Below are 22,103 nucleotides of genomic sequence, written 5' to 3' on the forward strand. Positions count from 1 at the left end.
TTATAACACTAACTTGTTTAAACATACAATCTGTTGCCATTTTTAGCTGAAAAAACTCTGCATGTCTAACAAATGGATTTTTTTGGTGGCATCTCTAACTTTTTTTAACCAACCCATCTCCTAACTTTTACTTAAACATCAAAGCAGCTGCTGGTTAATATTCACTGAGTGCTGCTGTGTGTCTCTCCTCCAACCATATAGCTACTCTCTAAGCAGTGAAATGCGACCGCAAATCAGATGTCTCAAAGCGACAGAACTGATGATGTTAGACAGAGATGCGGGACACAGGAGCAGTGGGAAAGAGGAAAAAACCCCACAGCGCTCTGAACACAGATGGTTGCACCCAACTCTGTCACCTCCGCTGGCTCCCTGCCCCCATCCACCGGGGTTCCTGGACCAGCCCGGAGCTGACGGCTTGTTTCTAGTGTCCGGTGTGTTTCGACTACGTGCTACACTTTTTTAGGTATTAAAAATGTAGGACATGTCTTGGAGAAAGAGGATGTCTGCTCACCCTAGTAATTGTTCAACCAAAACAAGCAAGGTTTCTGGCCCTCATAGACTTGTACTAATTTTTAAGAAGCTCTTCTGTCCTTTTTTCATAAGCTGTATTAATGGCACCAGTTTGAACTGGTTATTTTGATAAAAGACACCACAGCCTTAGAATGCCAGAGAAACTAAACCATGGCCAAGACCAAAAGGCTATCAAAGAACACAGGAAGAAAACTTTACACATACAGCAGGCTGGGAAGAGTGCATCTACAATATTTAAGTGGGTTGGTGAGATTAAATCAACTGTGGGAGGAATTGGGAATTGGGAAAACATAAAAAAAACCCATTAATAATCTCTTTCGATCTCGGGTTCCTACAAGATCTCATTCTGTGAGGTAAAAATCATCATGAGAACAAGGAGCAAAAATCTCAGAAATACATGGAGGCTCCTGATGAATGACTTGCAGAGAGCTGGGACCAAAGTAACAGACGCTACCATCAGTAACACACTATTTCCAAAGGGACAGCCCTGCAGTGCTACACGTGTCCCCCTGCTAAGGCCAGCACTTGTCCAGGCCTCTCTAAAGTTTACCGGACAGAAAATGAATAATCCAAGAGTGGATTTGGAGAATATCATGTGGTCAGGACGACTGATCCATGTTAAGCAAAGAATTAAAATATCATTGAGAGCATTGAAGATGAAACATGTCCGAGTCTTCCATCAGGACAATCCTACACATCTACTGGTTATAAAGAATGGACCCCCGTAAAAGCCTTTATAGTTTCTGGAGCGTCCTAGTCATCCTACGGATCTCCTTTAAAGAAAAACTAAGTTCACTAATGACCAATACTACCAATTGAACTTTTTGCAATGCTTTAACAATTTAATATGCCAACTCAGTCTAATGATTTAGAGATGAAACTTCCTGTTAAATTCAGAATACAATTTAAAATCCTCCTTTTCACATATAAAGCCTTAAATGGCCAAGCTCCACCTTAGATCAGAGGTCTGACTGTTCCTTATGTTCCTCACAGAGCACTTTGCTCTAACTCTGCAGATCTACTAGTGGTTCCTTGAATTTCTAAATATAGAATAGGAGGCAAACCTTTCAGTTATCAGGCTCATGGACTAAATACCAGTTTTTGTCCGTGAGGAAGACCTACTGTCTACTTTTAAGGCTAGGTCTTAAACTTTGCTTTTTTGAAACTCATAGTGGTATTTGCTCAGGTTATCCCGAGATATCTCTCAGGGCAGCAAAGAAAGACTATGGAGCTACATGCACTGTATATACCTGTACTGTAGATACTATACACTGCATATACCACATGCAATGTTTTGTCCTTTTGGCACCTTCTTTTAACTATTTAGCTGATCTGACAATCAAATTTCCCCACTGTGAGATCAATAAAATCTTAATGAGTAAGAGCAATTTTATAAAATATATAGGAAAGAAAAACGCTGATGTGAAGTTTCATTTATAGATTGCTGCTGTTCTAGACCGTGACCAAAAACTTTTGTGGTACCGAAGTTAAGGCTAACTTCAAAAGAATGTAGTAAAGGGTGGGTGGAGTTGCTAGCTATACCATCAACAACATAATAGATAATTTCTAAAAACAGCCGTGAATAATTTTTTTAACACTCATGTTCATTTAAAGTATTATAAATGAACATGAAAGTGATGTGCAGAGCTGCTGCAGTGATAATAGCTGTTACTCTACGGTTCAGAGTCTGACTCCGAAAGGTAGAGGTCGTCTCTGGATGATTCCTACCTTCAAGATGTGATACATCCAAATACCTCAGCAATGCTATCCTTTCTGAGCTCAAACTGGCTGATGGTTTAACAGATATAACAATTCCAGACTCCATTATAGAACTCCAAAAGTGCTCTCCATCTGATGTTACCAAATGGTGATGGGGCTTTACTAGCTAATAATTAGAGTGCTGCCATGGGGCTTCCAAAATTAGGATACCTGTGTTGAAAATAGGTGTTTTTGGTTCAAAATAACTCAGAACCACCTGGTATGTCCTGCTATATGATGTTAATTAAAAAATACATTAAATCAATATTGCATCATCAAGTATTTCAACAGCAGACACATTAAAAAGAGGAATAAAACGTCTTCATAAATACAGAAATTAAATGAAGTACCACTGAGTACACCTGCGGTTCAAAACCCTGTCAACAAGAAACACCTGCATGTATTTTATATTACAGTTTGACTATTGGTTGTGAAAGCTTAGTGCCTATTTGAAAAGCCACTTGCTACAAGGGAAATTTCTGAAATCTCACTGCTGAGGAGTGACAAATGATTGAGTCGTCTGCAAATTTGATAATGTTGAAGTGATTTTTTTATGTAACACAACAAAGAGGAAATGACAAAAGCATGAGGAATAGCAATAGTCAAGATTTCAATGAACTGTTGCCACTTCTACATGTGTTTAATTAATTGTGACATTTTTTATTTGTATCTTACCCCTGGCACAAATACAGTTCAAGTCCCAAACGGTTCATAAAGAGACCAGGTGGTCATCAATGATGTTCTCATCAAATGAGTAAAACCCTTTAAAACGCAGTGTGAAAAGTGTTGTTTTTATTCATCACTTCAATCAAGATCAGGAAGGAACTTTTTCCACTGCCATGCACAGACAAACACACATGCACACCCCCCTCCACAAACACACACACACGCACACACACAACCCCCCAGCCCCCTCTCACACACACACACGTTTCTACCTGCACCTTTACGCACCCTACTGCATCCATTCAAAGCTCTTCCACCATGTTTCTCATTATAAACTGGTCTAAGCAAGTTCTAGGCAATTAGCCCAGACTCATCCTGCTGCATAACCAAAGTATCAGAACCTAGGACCTATAAAATGGAAGCAAAATGCAGCAAGAAAGCGAAAAAGGCAACGCGCTCAAACAGGAGGAACAGCCAGAGAAACTTCAAGAAAAAGAAGAAGAAGATGGCTCAGAAAAAAATCATTGGAGGCAAAGTCTTCATCACAGGTGAGATGGTTACCAACATTTTCATCATTGAATAATTACTAAAATGTGGATTTCAACAGTAACAAATCTATTTATATGACAATCTATCTATATCTATAATCATAATTAAAGATTATTACATATATATAGAATATATAATAATATTCATGAAAATACCACATTGTTATTTGAATTTTTTAATTCTCAAAGACTTTTGCTGGTGAAATAGTTTTAGCAAAAAAAAAAATGTATTGTTTTAAAGTCTCATAAAGACACTTAAAAAGTATTCTAACAAAAAACTTATTTTCAGACTGCAGCTTTTATTTTCTACAATATTACTCTCAATGTTTTCCTGAATCAGAAAATCTTATATTATTTTCTTTCTTTATAGTAAAAGCTTTATGTAGCCAGCTGTCACAAAATATAAAGCAACCAGAGGGCAGGGGAGTACAGCTCTCCTCAATGAAAGGGCTTCAAACTGTAGGAACAACATAAAAAAAAAAAAGTGTTGTTGTTTTTTATTGCTGGTATTTGACTCATACACTGTAAGCAATTGCTGTAAATTTACAGCAAATTTTCAACACTAAAATACTGTTTTCATGTTTAACAGTTCAGTACTGTAGTAAGCAATGCATTGTGGGCTTCTTAACTTGGAGCAACAGGACAGAGGCCGTAAACGGTATGCGGCTGTTTTAAATAACTGGATACTACAGTATTTTCCGGAAATTTTCCAGAAGACGACTGCAGAGCACACAACATGCTACCATCTGTCTTCATCACAAAGATTCCGGTGTTGCATCTAAAAAATTTAACGGTACGTAAATCAAAATCTTTTTTTCTTTGCCTCTGGGTTTGCTATTTTATTTATATTGCCAACAATGTTACAATGTTAAGCTATATGTAAGCTATCAGTGATGCTTAAATTTGAATAGGGTAGTCAATATTCTACTATATTCTACTCTGCTACTCTACTATTTTGTTGTTGTTGTTGTTAAATCTTGGTTAACTATAATATACAGTAGCCGGACGACAGCTTACACACACGCATGCACCACTTTACTCCACTCTGATCTTAGACTAGTTTGATGATTTTAGGTGCTTCATTGGTATACAGTAAATCCAGAGAGAGGGACAAAGCCCAAAAGGGGGAAGGTTGTCTCCAAGAAGAAAGGTGTGATTCCCAGAAGAAGTCTTCCACAGTCAACACACACGTCTCCATGCTCCTGAAGAAACTCCTTGACTTTGAATGGGACTTCATATAGATCAGTGTGTTCTCCTTAATTCTGCTGTCTGTCCATGCGTTGTTTCGACAATCTGGCATTGCCACATTAAACCACAACAGTTTATTAGTTTTATAAGCATTAGCTTGGAGAATATATTGTACATTCCTGATTGTATAATTGTTTGTTATTGTTTGACAGCGGATCCTCTGGAATAATTCTGCAGAGGAACAGCGGCTAACAAACTGAACATCTCTCCTGGATCCACAAGATTTGAATCAGGGTGGTTCACACCCACCCAGATTCCCGGGACTATTACTACTACTATCTCACAGGACTACTTTAAGAAGTAAAGTAAATTTTCTTCCCTAAATGTTCTCTTTTATTCATATGACTGTAATGATGTATACATCCACATGTTCTAACTGTACTGTAATAGTTTTGAAATGGCCTTGATGCAAAATGTTCTTACGTTTGTTTTCCAAATGTTGTCAATTCTGCATACAGTATTCTGCATTTTCACAGAAATCAGAAAATACATTGCAGATTGCATAATATACATGTTTTAAGTGGAGTTTAGAGGAAAATTTTAATCTACCTGGCTCTACTATTTTAAGAGGGAAAAACACATGCTGGTTTGCTGAATGTTTTTACTCATAATCAAAAAGGTCTTAATGTTCCTACTTTGAAGTAGTCTTAATAATGTTTAAACTCTTATTTCCTCTGTATTTGTTGTGTTGGTCTTTTTCTTATGTGTGTTAAAGACAATGTTAAATAATATTGACATTGGCTCAAAGTCATTTAGTCAGCTGTCTCTGTTTGCTACTCGAAATATCTTCTCAGCATCACCCAACACGTTATTTTTTTTCTCAATTTTTTTTAAAGTAGCAATATTCAGTATTATATTGCCTTTTTTAATAAATTATTTTAATTCTTTTTGATCTTATTGCTTATTTTGCACAACTGTGCAACTGTCTGTAGAATAATGAAGTTCTTATATTGATTGCATGTATTCAAGGTTGATATTTTAGGAAACTGCTAAACTGAATTATTGTAATGTGTATCTACTGTGCCTCTCTACAGTAAACTTAAACAGAATATTATTGTAATTTCCAAATAATAGAAATATGATGCATTTATTTTTTACTGTATTAGACAGTGAAATCATTGAACCGTGAGAAAACAGACTACTACTGTAAAGTCAATTTACGGTATAAAAACCCAAAATTTACAGTATATCGCTGGTGTCCTAGCTGCCAGCTTCTTACCGTAACTCATAGAAATACAGAAATATACCATATTTCTGGTTTACGGTCTACTACTGTAATATAAATTTACAGATGAATACCGTAAAAATAACGGTATATTGCTGGCGTCTCTGCTGCCAGCTCTTTACTGTTATTTTACAGGACAATTATTTACAGTGTACTTGATAGGTATTGGCAATTATGAAAAAAAAAATCTAACCATATTCAAAGCTCTGTGCCTGAAAAGCTGTATCCTCTCTTGCTTTTTCATGCCTCCTGCTCAGTGCTGTACCTGGTAGTGATGTGCAGAGCTGTACCAATCAATGACCTGCTGGACCGAGCCTCACAGGGCTCAGATAAAATGCACTCACTGAGCACGCTCCTCACACAGGAGATGGTGAGATCTTTATGCTACTTGCTTAAACCAGTGAGATCACCAGATGTACTTGTGTCAAAAAGATATTAAGAATATATGAAAGTTTACTACTTTGGAAAGATGTTTTTGGTATGGTTCCAATAAATCTTTTCTACCCATAGGACTCTCACTTTCCTCCATATGGCAGGATACTAATGCAACGCCCTGCTGATTGCCACACATCTGCACTACAAACCCCCAATGAGAAAGAGCAAACTTTGCAAGTGTCTGTGAGTTACTCACTTTTTTCATGACTCCTTTATCAAAAGACTTTCCTTTAAACAGCCTTCTCATTTTTTGTTGTTCAATATTTTGTTTTATTCTCTAGCAATCAGCTCTAATGTCTCTGGCCCGCTCCCTGCTCCATGCCTGGGCTGATCCACTGGTGATCCTTTCTAACAATGCGGTCACTCTACCTCACCCAGCAAAAAGCAGCATATCGAGTAAGATCAATGAGCTGATGGAGCACTCAAGGACCCTGGCGGATGGCCTGGATATACTGTCAGGCAAGGTGGGCAAAGCAGAGAGGAGTTCCTCACCTGTTGTTTTTTTTTTTTGGTGCTTTTATTTTGTACACTAATGGTCTCCTTAAATTTTTAGATGGGTTCCGATGCTCAGGCCATCTCTCCTCTGCCGTACACTGGAGGGACTGACCTAGGTCAGGACCGGGTGACCATACTAAACAAGTTCAATTTCCTCTTGTCCTGCCTTCGACGCGACTCGCACAAGATCGACAGCTTCTTGAAAGTTCTTCGCTGTCGCGCAGTGAAGTCGCAGCCTGAGTTGTGCTAAAGCCAGCATGGCTCTGTGGGGAGTTCTGCTTGTGCTGCCGACCTGCTTAGAACTATCTCATCATCCTAAACGCTAATTAGTTAGTATATAGTTTCAGGTTATTGTGGGGTATAGAGAATACAGAGGCTGAAAACACAAACTGTCCATATTAATTTGTCAGGGGAACCCCTTGGGATTAAGAAACAACAGCAAAATACTAAAATCATAGTATGGTGTAGGCTTTTTGTTTGGATGTTTTCCATGGTGGCATCATTTTAACCATCGCCTGGGTCACTGCTGCCTTTTATGAGAGTAATATTTCCAGCTGGTCTGGCATTAAAAATTTGACATCCTATATATGCTCAATAAATTCTGTATTATCTATAACTCCTAATCACCTTTTTGTCTGAATCAGTTCTCCCCTCAAAGTCAAGCTTCCCAACAGCAGACCTGTTGAAGCAGACGGCAAAACAGGGTTCTTCTTCCTCAGTTATATTCTGCAGCACTTGCACTTTAGATTTAATCCCACCCTCAACATAGTGCCTGTGACTGTATTGTTTCCTCAGAATCTGTTTATCAATAAACATTCCTTGCACATTAAAATTTTGTCTTTTCTGAGTCAAAAATCTATATGGCCTAATTTTTACAATGTCTGATCTGGTAAAGAACAAAAAGGCAGCTCTATGGTTACACTGAAATCTTTCTTGAAATTTGCAAAGGGTGATAGGTGGTGGCTGAAGGGTGCCAACACCCTGTAGATGCATAACTGCATTAATAAAACTAAAATACTGCCAAGACATGAATGACAAAAATGACATAAACTGAAATTACAAAAATAAAACAAAAAAGCTGCTAAGCAGAAAATCTGCCATCACGAAAAACAGAGAAGGCAAAGTGCAAACATGCTGCAAGCACATAAGTGACGCTAACACACAAATACACCAAACACATAGCACCAGATAACAGAAGAGCTCCAGATAACAACGTGGGGACAAGCTATAACTCATCTCACATCAGTGCATAAACATAACATAAATTGCTGATGATGTGATATTTATTTCACATAATTTTGTATTAAAATTATGAAGCAGGACATACCAGGTGGCTCTGAATTAATATGAATCAAAGAGGCTAATTTAACAAAAAATCCTATATTTAGTAGCTCCACAACAGCATTATGATTAATAGCTTGTAAAAACCCATCTCCATGTGTAGACGTCAGAGGGAGAAATCTTTTGGAGCTAGTTCAACATTCTATAATCGAGATGGATGGAAACGTTGATGATTATTCCAGAACATCTAGTCTGGAATTGGTTTGTGTTTTACCGTCAACCAGTTTAAGCTCAGGTAGTTACGCTGATGAATAAGGAAGCATCACACCTTAATCAACAGCTAATGTCTCGCCTACATATTCAGACTCTGAGCCGGAAAGTAATGGCTAATACAATAGCAGCAGCGCCAGGAGGAAACCAAGGATGGGAAAAAAAAACTGCTTATAATAACTCTGGTACAGATAGTATAAGCAGTTATTTATTTGTAAATAATACTTTAAATTAACATTATTTTTAAATAAATCGTCCACTATTGTTACCAGAAATTATCTTCTATTTTCTTAAATATATAGCCAGCTATTTCACTCACTCCTTATTGCCAGGGCTGTCAGATCTGTGTGTTTCCAGCCCAAAAATAATGTGCAACCCCACCACCTCAATAAAAGAACAGCATCAATTCCTTTGAAACTTTTGTTAAAACCACAAACCTATTAAACACCAAATACAGAACGCAGCACCAAGTTGTAACCATGAAACCAGGCTGTGCTTTCAGAGTTAGCAAAACTAATATCTTCATCCAAGTCTTCAGCTTCTATGTTAGATCCAGTTCCAACCAGGTTATTTAAGGAGGTATTCCCTTTGATCTCCTCCTCCATTTTAGATGTGATTAATCTCTGTTACAGGGATATGTATCAAAGGCTTTAAGGTCGCTGTAATTAAACCTTTACTTGAGAAACCATCTCTTGACCCAAAGTATTGTAATTATAGACCTATATCTAATCTTCCTTTCTCATCTAAAATTCTTGAGAAAGTAGTTACCAAACAGGTGTGCGCTCACCATGTTGAACTTTTTGAAGAGTTTCAGTCTGGCTTTAGAGCTCATCATAGCACTGAAACAGCTCTGGTGAAAGTCGCTAATGATATTCTCATGGCCTCAGATAATGGACTCAGTGTTGCATTTGACACAGTTCACCATAATATTATTTTAGAAAGACTTGAATATTTTGTAGGAATTAGAGGGACAGCACTAGACTGGGTTAAATTGTATCTGTCTGACTGTTTTCAGTTTGTTCACAGAAATTATAAATCTAATATAATGATAAATCACAGAAATGATAATCCCATATCAAAGAGGGTTCTAGAATTTCCTTCTTTCATCTGAGGAATATTGCAAAAATTACAAATATCCTGTCCAGGTAATGTACTGTATTCGGACCCAAGATTTAACCACTACATGTCAATGACGTTTTAAGTATTTACTGAAAAACAAGCAGGGTTTAAACTGCACTGGCTCGCGATAACCAGCCAATGTCCTAGAGGCAGAGGGACAGGTTAGAGGCTGCAGTGGCAGGTTAGAATTGAGGAGTTGACGAAGGACTAACCTGGTAACGAGGTGAGCCAGACCGCTGAGTGTAAGCCAGAGACAGGCAGAAGGCTTCATGGACAGAGACGTCCACTTGTTTGCGGGGGCAAACCGTTGAACGGTCGACAAACTGTCGAGTTTCCAGGAGCTTTAGTCCAGAGACAGTCCAGGTTCGGTAACGGGATCCAATAAAGCAGCAAAGGTACAACAGGGTGTCATCTAGCAGATATTTCTGATTCCAGTTCCAGGTTCAATCTCCTGATAAACACAGAGAGTAAAGGGGGCAGGTGGGCTCAGGTACTCACAGGCAGAAAAGGGTTCAGAAGCACAGATGGGTAGGCAGGCAGGCAGGCAGGCAGGTTCACAATGTTAAAGGCTGGAAGGTTCTTACCGGGCTGGCTCAAAATCATCTGGCACTGGATATTGATAAGGACGGAGCCATAGGCGGATCTACTGGGGTGGCATAGGGTGGCAACTGCCACCCTAAATGACAGCCTTGCCACCCCAGCTGCCACCCCAGTTGGCGGTAGGGGTGGCGAGGCTTATAAATTATGGATCATTTGAGAATTACGGCCGCTAATTTCCAATGTCGGACTGCAGTGAATGCAGCACGAGATGACGCGAGAGCGACTGAGACTGATTTGTTTTGAAAACCGAGCGGGGCAAAGCGAGGGAGCCAGGGGTGATGGGGAGAGGAGACACGGGATGAAACAGGTAAAAACTGATTAACTATCTATAGAGAAATGAAATCATAATGAAAGCACAATGTTGCTAGCATAGCTGCAATGCTGATTTTGAGATGATAAAAATCAGGTTGCAGAACGTTATTTCTCTAACTATGATGTTAGTTTAGGCCTGACGTCTCAGGCTCATAAAGACATATTTACGGTCAACTATGACAGAAAAGAGACTATATAGTTTGGTTGCACTCAAATCAAAACGCACAAAGGCATTGGATCTAAATAAAGTTGTGAAGCGTTTTGCTGAGCAACATGGAAATCGCTGCATTCAGCTGTTATAGTCATGTTAACTTTATGTTCTGCTCTCTGGTGAACCTTTACAGAGATCTTACATTTTGTTTTGGCACCTGAGAAAATCTGATATTTCCTTTAATAAAACCAAAAGTGTTAAAAGTAAAAAATGTGATACTGGTGTAAATCCTGCTTAATATGAAGCAGTGTTGTTGTTTCTTTTTTTGTATATATAATATGACACTATCCAGAAATGACCCGTATGAACCTACTCACAAGCAAAATGTATTTTTATGTTGCTTCTTTTCAGATTTGTGGAGATTTTGATGTAACATACAGAACCCGCCTTTTTGTTGATTTGTTGATACAGCAGTATGGAGGACCAACTCTGCCATATTTAAAAATAAATACAGAAATAAATAAATGCTTAATAAATAAATAAGCATACCAAAAATACACCAAAAATACAAACAACAAATAAATGTAAGTAGAAATTAAATTATACAGCTAGTCATAAAGGTATATAACTCTTTTAATTGGCTTCTTTATTGCTTTGCCTTTTTAAAATTTACCTTATTTATTTTTTTTGTCATTTATTATCTTCAACTTCATTTTTTCATTACTTATATTTTTAAGTATTTATTTATGTGCATGTTATCATATTTTTGTCTGTTTTATTCTTCCTTTGTATTTTTTTACCCTAGTTATTTCTTCGCCGCTATTTCTTTCTGCCTGCCCTTTTAACATTTCTGCCTGCCATTATAATATAATTTCTAATTACATTTATTTGTTGGTTGTACTTTTGGTGGCAATTAATTGTATGCTTATTTATTTATTTCTGTATTTATTTTTAAATATGGCAGAGTTGGTCCTCCATATACAGCTCTATCTACAGCATATTTACATGCATGAAATGTCCCTTTCATGTTGCCTTAACTGCTGTATGACAAGTTACTGAGGAACAAATGTGGTAAATGTGTGTTCAGAGTAACCAATACATAGATGTCCAGTACCTTGTTTGGGTGCCTTGACCCTTTTATTTCTACTGTGTAGTTATGCTAACTTTAGTACAGCTCAGTCCATAGATCTCTGATGGGTAACTTTTTCTTTTTTATAGTTTCTTCTCTGACAGTCAATCTCACACATCTGTGACTCAGCGCCTGTGTCTTACCTTAATACCTTTCCTGTGATAATGCCCCTCTAGAAGTAGTGTTATCATTCTTCTATCTCCTATTAAGTGAGATCTCATTGTACGATGTATTTCTAATATGAACTGTTTCACATGAAACACTAGTACTGTACATACTATTCTCACCAAACTGTGATAACTGTGAATAAATTCAGTGTAAACAAATGCCATATGTTGCCACCCCTAAAAAATTCCTGCCCCCCTCTTGCCACCCCATAAATATTTTTCTAGATCCGCCCCTGGACGGAGCTTATATGCAGGTGGCGACAGAGGAAACCAGTAGAGATAATTGCAGAGAGGGTGGAGACTGAAACAGAGAGTTAATTGGAGGCAGAATGAGCTCCAGTGCCAGGATCATCAGAGTTCAGGGGTGATGCTAAGAAACTAGTTAATTATTCTGTGTTTGTTACTTCAAGGCTGGATTATTATAATTGTTTACTATGGGGAAGTCCACAAACTGAAGTTAAAAGCCTTTAGCTGATCCAAAATGCTGCAGCCAGAGTTCTGATGAAAATTAAAAAGAGATATAATATCTCTCCTATCCTAGATTTTCTTTATTGGCTTCCTGTTAAATTCAGAATAGAATTTAAAATCCTCAAGAGAAGACTCGGCGGTGCATCTACACCTTATGAACAAATGACACTCTTTTGTGGACCAGAAAGTTCACATTTTGGACAAAGAAGACAGGTGGTTTGAAAGGGGGGTGAAGGAAGCCGTCTATGTTAAGAAAGAAAAAAACAACCTTAAACACAGGGGTTGGACTCAGATTTCAGCTTTCAAAAACCGACAGTACAGTCCGGAGATAGAGTTGATTCCTTCCTGCTATCATCGCAACCCTCATCCCCATACAAGGGAACAGAACACCTTGCCTGTTCAGCCAGGCCAACAATTCCCTATAACGACCCTCCTTTCAGAGACATAGACATGTATCTGATATTGCAGGTTAACAAAGAACCCAAAGGACTGCCCATTCCTAAGGAGTAGTCCTGTTCGTCTGGTTCAATTTGCATGTCTTCTAAGCCAAAACACTCTATAAAGCCTCAAACTCAACACTATTTCTAACATTTTGAATTGAAAAAGCTTCCTGAATGGGAGTTCCTGAATGGGAAATATATTCAAACTTGAAAACAAAGTCCAGTTGATTGTTTTTTAACTTTTGGAATAGAATTCTAAAAGTCCTTCTTCTCACTTATAAACCCTTAAATGGTCAAAGCTCCATCTTATAACGGAGATATGATTGTCCTTATGTTCCTAACAAAGCACTATGCTCTATAGTTAGAGCATCTCAGGTTATCCAAATATGGAGGACAAAGAGACCCCTTTTTCATCATTCTGCTTCATTCTGTCTCTATTCACACACTGCAGAATTTGGTTTTTCAATCTCTAATGTGATGCTCTTTCTGCTTTGTCTCATAGTAGCTTCATCTGGTCTGTTTCACTTTGGCTGTGGCACTGTCCTGGAGAGAAATATCGGCTGTGCTGAGGCCAATCAACAAATATATTAATTAAAATGAACAAGAAAAAGACATTTGAGATTTATTTTTTAAAATGTACCCCAGCAAATACATACAAACAATGCAGCCACATTCTTAAAATGAAAAAAAGATTTCTGAAAATGCTTTTTCGTTTGAAATATGGTAATGACTTGCTTCCATATAACACTTCCATCTTCAAACATCATACGACAAGCATCACCAAGACTTCTATAATGTGGTTTTACTGGCTTTGGTTTGTGACTGCTGCTGCGTAACGTCCCCACTCACCACATCAGCAGGGTTGCCAGAGGTCACTGACTCATGTTACCCGGCCAAAACAATTTTCATAAACCGCCTAGATATACGAAATCTCGCCCAATTTAAACCAAAGTCTATTGATCTATTAGGCCATAAATCTAAAGAAAAAAAGTTTTTACCTGTAAGACTGACATCAAAAACTGCCAGATTAGGAAACATCCCAACCTGGCAACAATGCACGTAAGACGGGAAACGTAGCCTTTAGATGCAAAACCCCATCATGCACCGCAACATATGTTTGCAAAAAATTCAAACATAAATTCGCCAAATATAAGAAGAACATCGTAGTTTGGTTTAAAGAAAGCATTTTAGTTTTATTATAAATTAGTTTGTTGCAAGGATTTTACAGTTTGAAGAAATAGAAAATTACACCATATGCCAACCGTTGCAAGGATGTGCATGAAAAGGAAGGGCTATATATACTGCATGCATCATTTAGGTAGTTAACATTGTATTACTTTTTGAGCTCCTTGAGTTATTTACTGTCACAGGTAGGTGCTTCGGCCGGAGAGTACGTGTTGGGACCGGTATGATTTAAGGACGTTGAAATTAAAACTGACGAAACAAAGTAACATGAGGGGGAACAGCTTTATTAAAACATAGTATGTCTATATACTGGCTCTAATCAATCAAAAAATATATATATTCTCATTTCAGGAAAAAGCTACTTCCAAAGTACAGCGGGTCCGGGGTGGGGGTCAACATGGTGCGCAGGCCAGCTAGGATGAGGATAACCCTGATCCTCTGTAGAAACAAAAACTCGGGTCAGTGACTAAGAATAAAGGGCTGCTAACTACTAAAGCAATAGTTACTGACCTGGTTCAGAGTTCAGTCCGATCACAGAGGGATGTGATGAATCCGAGAAGGAGACAGTCTTCCCCTTTTACGGGCGCCGCCTCCCCAAGCTCTGGGTAATGAGTGGAGCTGAGGCTAGCCAATGCTAAGGAGCAACAATGTCCAGAAGGGAATATCTGAGCTGAAGTTGAAGCAGAGCCAAGTTCACAGACCACAAGATCAGAGAGCCGATGAGGTACAGAAGGAGAATCCAAGCTGAGGTCATAAGCACAGTCCAGGTTCGGTGAGCCAGTAAAAATCCATGAACAAGTCCAGAACAGAGAAAAATTAACAGAGCAGACAGGGGCAAAGCAAAACTCGGTTCCACAGAGCAGAAACAGGTCAGAATCAGATAATCAGAAGAAAAATAAGAACGCTAGTTACACACACCGAAACACTCGTATAGTCAGGCATTGGTAGGTGGAAAACACGCGGCATACAGTATATAGGAGCCGGAAACAGGTGGATGAAATAACCAGTAATGAGAAACCTGGCAGAGTTAAACAGTTGAGTGTAATGAGCAATCAAAACAGCCACTATCCAGGATCATGACAGAACCCCGCCTCAAGGGCAGATTCCAGAAGTCATACACATCCCTCTTTGTTTTAAAAAAATATAAATATAAAAAATATAACTGCGGATGTCTGGGGGACAGTGATTCGCCTACATGTTATGAATGCTGTCGTACCATAAAGAATAAATTATGAACAATTCAGTTTGTGCCTTCAACTCGTTGCCCATAGGAAGACGTTACTTGGATATAACGTAACGGAATATCTTCAGAACAGCTCCAGATGACACAAAACAGAACATGATGTAATAACGTAAAATCAAGGGGCCAATGTAAAAACGAAACGGCGTTCCCCTTTAAAGTATAACAGTATAAAGTAACCTTTAAAATAAAAACAGCCAGATGCCACTATATGAATGAAAAGCTAAATTTTTCGACAATTTTGAAAAATTCTTTGCGATAGGGTCAAGGATGAGGGAAGTCTTGTTGGTCTCGATCTCCCGATACGCTCTGCACTGTGTTCGACCTTTCAGACATTTCAACATCTTTCCTGAATCCCACATCGTAGCATGGCATAGATAATTCACACTTGCTGTTTAAATAAAGCCCAACTCTAAGATTACTGATTGTCGAGAACATTTTGACCAAAGTGTTTAACTAAAAAAAGTTTTATGTGCAGCAAATGTGATCTATAATGGCTACTGCATCCTCTTCGAATATAGAAATCCTAAACAACATGCTTCTTTACCCTTCAAAAGTAATATCAAAGCACTTTTAGGTTAAATGTAAAATTCATATTCTAGTCGGACACACATAGCTTCTTTTCCTCTAAGCTTAACTGGAATAATTGTAAAAAAGTAATATCTGTTCTTTAAAAATGATATTTTGACTTACTGAATGCATATTACACTATATCTTAAGACAATCTACTCCTAACTGGTATATATTATGTCATGAAAAGTAAATATTAGCATAGCATATAATATGAAATATCCCGTTGTTAAATGGGAACAGGTAATTCAGCATTTTAATGCTGATCTGTTCCACTTACAGTTTTTTTGAAATATGACACATATGAAAAAGCCCAGACACGGATCTTAGCTAATACATATAAAAATAAATATACTTATGCCCTGCGACAGACTGGAGATCCTGTCCAGGGTGTACCCTGCTTCTCGCCCATAGACTGTTGGAGATAGGCAGCGGGCAAGGACTAAGTAGGAGAAAATGAATCGACGGAATAAATATACTTAATATTTTTACAATAGATATTTAATTATAAATGTAATATTATGTAAACATTTTTGCTACATTTTTAAAGAAAATGTAGATTTTTGTCAAGTTTCAAGAGTGACTACTTTAACTGCACCAGGCTCTAAGTATGCTCCGTATTTTTTTCCAATCTTTCATAATAAATATTAATGACTGATGATAATTCACTACATTAACAAAAGTAATGCTCAGTATGAAACCAGTTCTTTAATGCAATGAAGTGCCTTTATGAAAAAAGTAAATAACGACTCAAGTATCCCCCATCTATCCTCTAGTCAACTCTGCAGACGGTTGTAGTATATTCATCTCAAACGCCTTTGGAAGACATTTTAGGAGTCATCCATATTCAGAGTATCTCACTAAGGCCTACGGATACATTTGTCATGTTCTGAAAAAACTCTTCTGCCATCTAGTGGACAGAGATGTGCTGTTCAGTCATTTGCCAGATCAATTGTCTGCCTTTACACCTGCATACATTGAAGAGACAGGGATGTTTTTGGGATCCTATAGTTGCAGGGCTTTGCCACAGGCTAGATACTATAGTGCATGCATAACAAAATAAAAAAAATGTCAAAAGGCCATAAGCAGATGGCTGTTACCTGCAATATGAACCCCTTTGGAGTTTACATTGGTTATAAAACAGACTAATTTTAGTCTAAATATGTATTAAAATATATTACAGAATAGGCTTTTTGAAGACAAGTCAATCCAGCCCTGACTCTGCACTACACTGCCTGCGCTATTTTCACATTCCTGTTTGGGCCAACAGACCATCATAAACTATGTTTGTAGTTAGCCACAAACATGCTTTATGGAAATATATTCACATTACTCACTTCAAAGCACTACAGTAAGAGTAATACAATTTGCTTCAAGTATAACAACATGATAACAAAGAGTTGTCTCAAGGAGTACGAATTTGATCAATTGATCAAATAAAAGAAATGCCAGAATGAGAACAGTTAGATTTGAGTGTGAGTCATACAGAGTATGCTATTATATGTTATTATATCAATTCAAAACTTCACACGGTATTCACAGAATGATACAGACAGGTTCTTGTTTAGGTTCATTTGAATGATTTATTAAGGAGGTCTGTGTCTTAAAATCAAGCAATTTATTAGAAGGCATATGTGAGAAGGACTATTGTGGATGCACTGCGACAGCTAGATGTTTTCTCAAAAAGTAAATGTTTCATACATCCCTTACATATTTTACACATTTGGTTTTCATCAAAGGACAAAATGTTGTATACTTTTTTTGTGTAATCTAGGCTATGGATATCATTACTAAGGCTTGTTAAGCTACACTGTGTGGTTTTAATGTTACAACTTATATAACTAATATGACTGACTATGGAGAAACATTAGCGTTTCATGACACACCAGCATAGGATTCAGCAACCTTTATAGGTATAGTGGACGATTTTAAAGAATTTGCTAAAGAAAAACACCCTCTCCAGTTAAAAAAAATTAAGAAACATGCACAACCCTGTACACGCTCCCGAGAGGCAACGCCTATTAAATGCGTGTGTGAGCATGCAGGAGCCCATTCCTCATTGTGAATGCTCTCTTTAAAAGTTGCTGTTTACATTGTTCAAAGAAACTTACTTTCCAAAAGAAGATTGAACAACAACCAAGGTGAACAACCTGGGTATGCAGCACATTCCAGAAATGCTTGAAAAGGAGGCAGGCTTGGTACATAAGATGTCTAAAAAAAACGCCAGCAGCAGGTTTGCATGACCAGTGTGGGCTGCTATTGCTGATCAGACTGCACTGTATGGTGACTTGTAAATATTATTGACTTCAAATAACTTATACTCTCATGGCAGATAGAATGTCTCAAATAGTATAATTATTTTAGAGTTGTATTGACCTGCCCAGCAATTAATTTGAAAATCTCTTGACCTGACCAAAGGTCAACCTGCAGGGTCCCTTGAGTTTTAGTTGGATCTTCTACCCAGTCTACAGATTAGCAGCTTACTTACACTCTTACTTACTCAGTAACCATACTCACACTAAACTTAAGGTCTTCTAAGCAGCTGTAAAGGGAGGGAGGTGGAAAGGAAGAGTTAGGTTTGCAAGAGAGGTAGTGAAATAGGATGTTATTTTTCTGAAAATCTTGTCAAGGGGAGAATTTAAGTGATAGAAAGAAGGTGGTTGATGAGGGAGCCCAGGGGGACACCTGCAGTGAGAAGAGATTACAATTAGAATGAAAAGAAAAGTACAGAACAGTACAGTACAGAAAAGTATGATTTAAACCAGTCGAGTGGGGTGCAAATGATGTCAAGAAAGGATAAGATGTTTAGGAGGATGGAGTGGAATATGGTGTCACTCAGATCATCAGTAATTTTTTAAAAAAGTGCAGATTCAGAGAGCCGATATTTAATAGACCAAAACTGAGGTAGGTGGAATCGGAGCTGGTGTGAGTTGTTAGTCGTCCCGGCGAGGATCGCTAGCACAATTTGGTTTACAGTCTGGTTAGAGTTCAGTGGCTGGTGATAATGAGAAGAAAACCAGATGGATTTCATGGTCTTTGAAATATCCCAGATGAAGGAGCGACTAGTGAATATATCTCCAGCAATGGTGAGTGCACACATATGTTACTTAAGTAGAAGTATAGATACTACAGTTTGAAAACACTCTGTATGTGCTCCAAAAACTACTTAGAGTATAAATGTATAAAGTAACCTTTAAAAAAAACAGCCAGATGACACTATATGAATTGAAAGCTCAATTTTTCGACTATTTCTAAAATTTCTTTGAGATCGGGCCAAGGATGAGGGAATACTTGTTGGTCTCCGTATCCATCTCCCGATACGCTCTCACCTGTGTCCGACCTTTCAGACATTTCAACATCTTTTTCTGAATCTGACATTGTAGCATGGCAGAGACAATTCACGTTTACAGTTTGAAGAACACCTGCTTGCTTCTGATGATTTCTTTTAGCTAACTAATGAGTGTTTGTGTTTTATGACTCATCCATCACTAAATGTGGATGCATTGGATGACGTACATGACGTGAAATAAATATTTATAAACATTAAACCAGGGATAACCAATTAAAAGCCAGCAGGATCCAAATAAAGAAAATCATCAACCAGTTTAGGTCCGGAGACATTATTAATGATATGTTACTTTAAACAGGATTGAACACTGAAATAAAACTAGGTGTTTATGCATTCATGTTATACATTGAATGAAAAAAAAATATATATATATAGAAATTGCCAAAAAATTGCATCCTATGCTGTTTTACAGAAATATAAACTTGTAACTGATGATTGATCTGAACTACCAGTGCGGGTTTCATGTGTTTGGGACATTTTTTAAGTTAAAAACAAGCGGGATGCATTTTTTGTTAGGTCCTTGCCGAAAATGGCATCCCATGCTATCTCAGAGGAGTAGACACTTGTATGACTGTGTTCCTGTATATCCATAGTTAAAGGACAAGGGACAGCAAATGCAAACTCTGCCCTGTAAAAAAATGCAACCTATTCTCATTATGAGTGCGTATGAAATCGTACAAAAAGTTATGCACCGTAATTTCGTACGTTTTGGACGTTTTTTCGTCGTATGCGCATGCGCATTTGACGCACCTTTCACGAATATAGAATATAAACTACAATTAGCCCTAACCCTGACCCTAACCCTAAGATATAAAACAGCAAGCAACGTAGTTAGAGACATGAATAAGTGCTGATTGCACTGATTTTCCCAATTTTACGTCCGTCCGCGGATCAGCTTTTTTTTTCTGTCTGCCAGTGCATGCGCACTGATGAGGTATTTTGAAGAAAAACGTCCAAAACGTACGAAATAGTTTGCATAACTTTTCGTACGATTTCATACGCACTGATAATGAGAATATGTTAAACAATGACAGTGTAATCGTCGCTGTATGATCTGAAACCTCATTTGGAGCTTTTAAACAAGTTTTGAAAAACTTTTATAATTTGCTGCTGTAATATTATAGATTTTTTTAGAATAAAAAGCTAGAGGATGTGCATTATCAAAAAATAACAGAAATACAATTATAGAGCATTCAGTATTGTAAGAAAGCCCAAACTGTTTCTGAATAAAATACATTATTGTATGAGTTAAGTTTTGTTCCATTTATGTCTCTTTTGTAAGTGTGAAAATGTCCCATGCTCCTGAATGCACCATAGCTATCTGACGCTGGTGAATGCGTCACACCGGTCTGTGTAGAAGCACGTTTTATTTTCAAAGCTTTGCAGTTTCCAAACTCACGTCGGCTATCACTTTTTATTGATGTGTGTGAATAACAAGAGACTACAACAAATAAATCAAAGATTTAATGTTGTTCATAACACCCGTACTTTTGTAAATGAATCTGCCAAATAACATTTTTCCCCCACGAGATGTATGTTTAAATGTTTTTATATCATTAATGTAACAAGAGTCGCTCCCGCGACTGGGGATGCATATCCCGACAGGGATGCACTTTTCTGCATAACATCTGTCCGCGGTCCGCTAATACCTGATCTCTGCATTAAACCGAAGCCAAAAGTTACGAGTAACGGTTGTTTTAAAAATGTAAGGAATAGGAAGTACTTGTGTGAAAATGTAATGAGTAGAAGTCAGAAGTAGGAAGAAAAATAAGTAATGGAGTAAAGTATAGATACCTAAAAAGTGCACTTAAGCACAGTACTTGTACTTTGTTACGTGACACCTCTGATCTTCAGGTCTATATCCTGGAGGACGGTTGAGTTATCTGTGGTGACACCAGCACACAGCCAATGTGTAAACTTCCCTTCACTGATTGAAGTTACACCCTTGCCTGCAAGTACTGATGAATATTGCTCTTCCCTTTACCAATCAAATTACTTATATTGACTCATCCAGATCAAATGCAAGATTATTTTCCAAACAGATGCCCACAACCCAAGAATTTAAGGATCTTCAAACAGTTGATTCATTCATTGTAAAACAACGGGTTAACTAAGGTAACTGGGATGTTTAGCAAGTTAGTAACTGGAAAACAGCAACACTTCTCTGATTTTTAGGTTCATTTAAGATCTTATCTACAGACACTACAGTAGAACAGCTAAATAACGGCAAATATCTTCTCCTTTATAAAGAATTTATGATCCAGTTCATGTTGGCAGAACAAACAAAATGAAACTGTATTCATTAATGCAGGGTACTTAAACATATTCCTGGCTGATAAATTGAGTTACTATCTCAATATAATGAGTTAGCATCTCATTATTACAGCAGTTTTCGCTTGGACAGTCCCTACTGTGCAAGCAACACAGGCGGCAAGGTTGATGATATTAGGCAACAAAAATGACCGGTGTATCAATATTCACTAATAATGTGAAGCTTTCCCCATACATTATGTACTGTACAACATAGGGTTCGATTTTTTATCTACGGGAAGAGATTAGCAGGATATGTGCACCATTGAACATTTAGAGGCAAATAGATGCACAGTGCAAAATTCCAAAACTGTTACCTCCAAAAGAAAGACTCCAGCAAAGAAAAATAAGTGCCTGTAATAATCACTGCATTTGAGGTAACAAGATCTGCAAAAATGCGTTTCTCTTTCTTATGAGGCAAGTTTACATGCATTATAGTTTTCCGTATTTTGCTTATTATAAAAACATGTGCATTAGCTATTACCCATTTAAACCTGTCATGATCTTGGTCTCAAAAGGCTCAGAACATAGGACCCAGAATTCAGATAGGCGTATATTCAAAAAGGTGTTTTTTGATGTAGTGTGCAGCTGCTTCTCTGCTGCAGG

At 37.7% G+C, this 22,103-nt stretch overlaps 1 protein-coding gene across 1 annotated transcript; it reads left to right on the plus strand.

Annotated features, from left to right (window-relative positions):
* The first annotated feature begins 3,332 nt into the window (after window positions 1-3,332).
* Window positions 3,333-7,738, plus strand: LOC119797430 (prolactin-1-like). The gene is made up of 5 exons (XM_038306495.1): window positions 3,333-3,503; window positions 6,234-6,346; window positions 6,487-6,594; window positions 6,693-6,875; window positions 6,965-7,738. Exons 1-5 carry the CDS (start codon window positions 3,371-3,373, stop codon window positions 7,154-7,156), a joined length of 729 nt encoding a protein of 242 aa, XP_038162423.1. The 5' UTR covers window positions 3,333-3,370; the 3' UTR covers window positions 7,157-7,738.
* The last annotated feature ends 14,365 nt before the right edge of the window (window positions 7,739-22,103 follow it).

The sequence above is a fragment of the Cyprinodon tularosa genome, unplaced genomic scaffold (genome assembly GCF_016077235.1).
Source record: "Cyprinodon tularosa strain WSP-4 unplaced genomic scaffold, ASM1607723v1 ctg582, whole genome shotgun sequence".
NCBI lineage: Eukaryota > Metazoa > Chordata > Actinopteri > Cyprinodontiformes > Cyprinodontidae > Cyprinodon > Cyprinodon tularosa.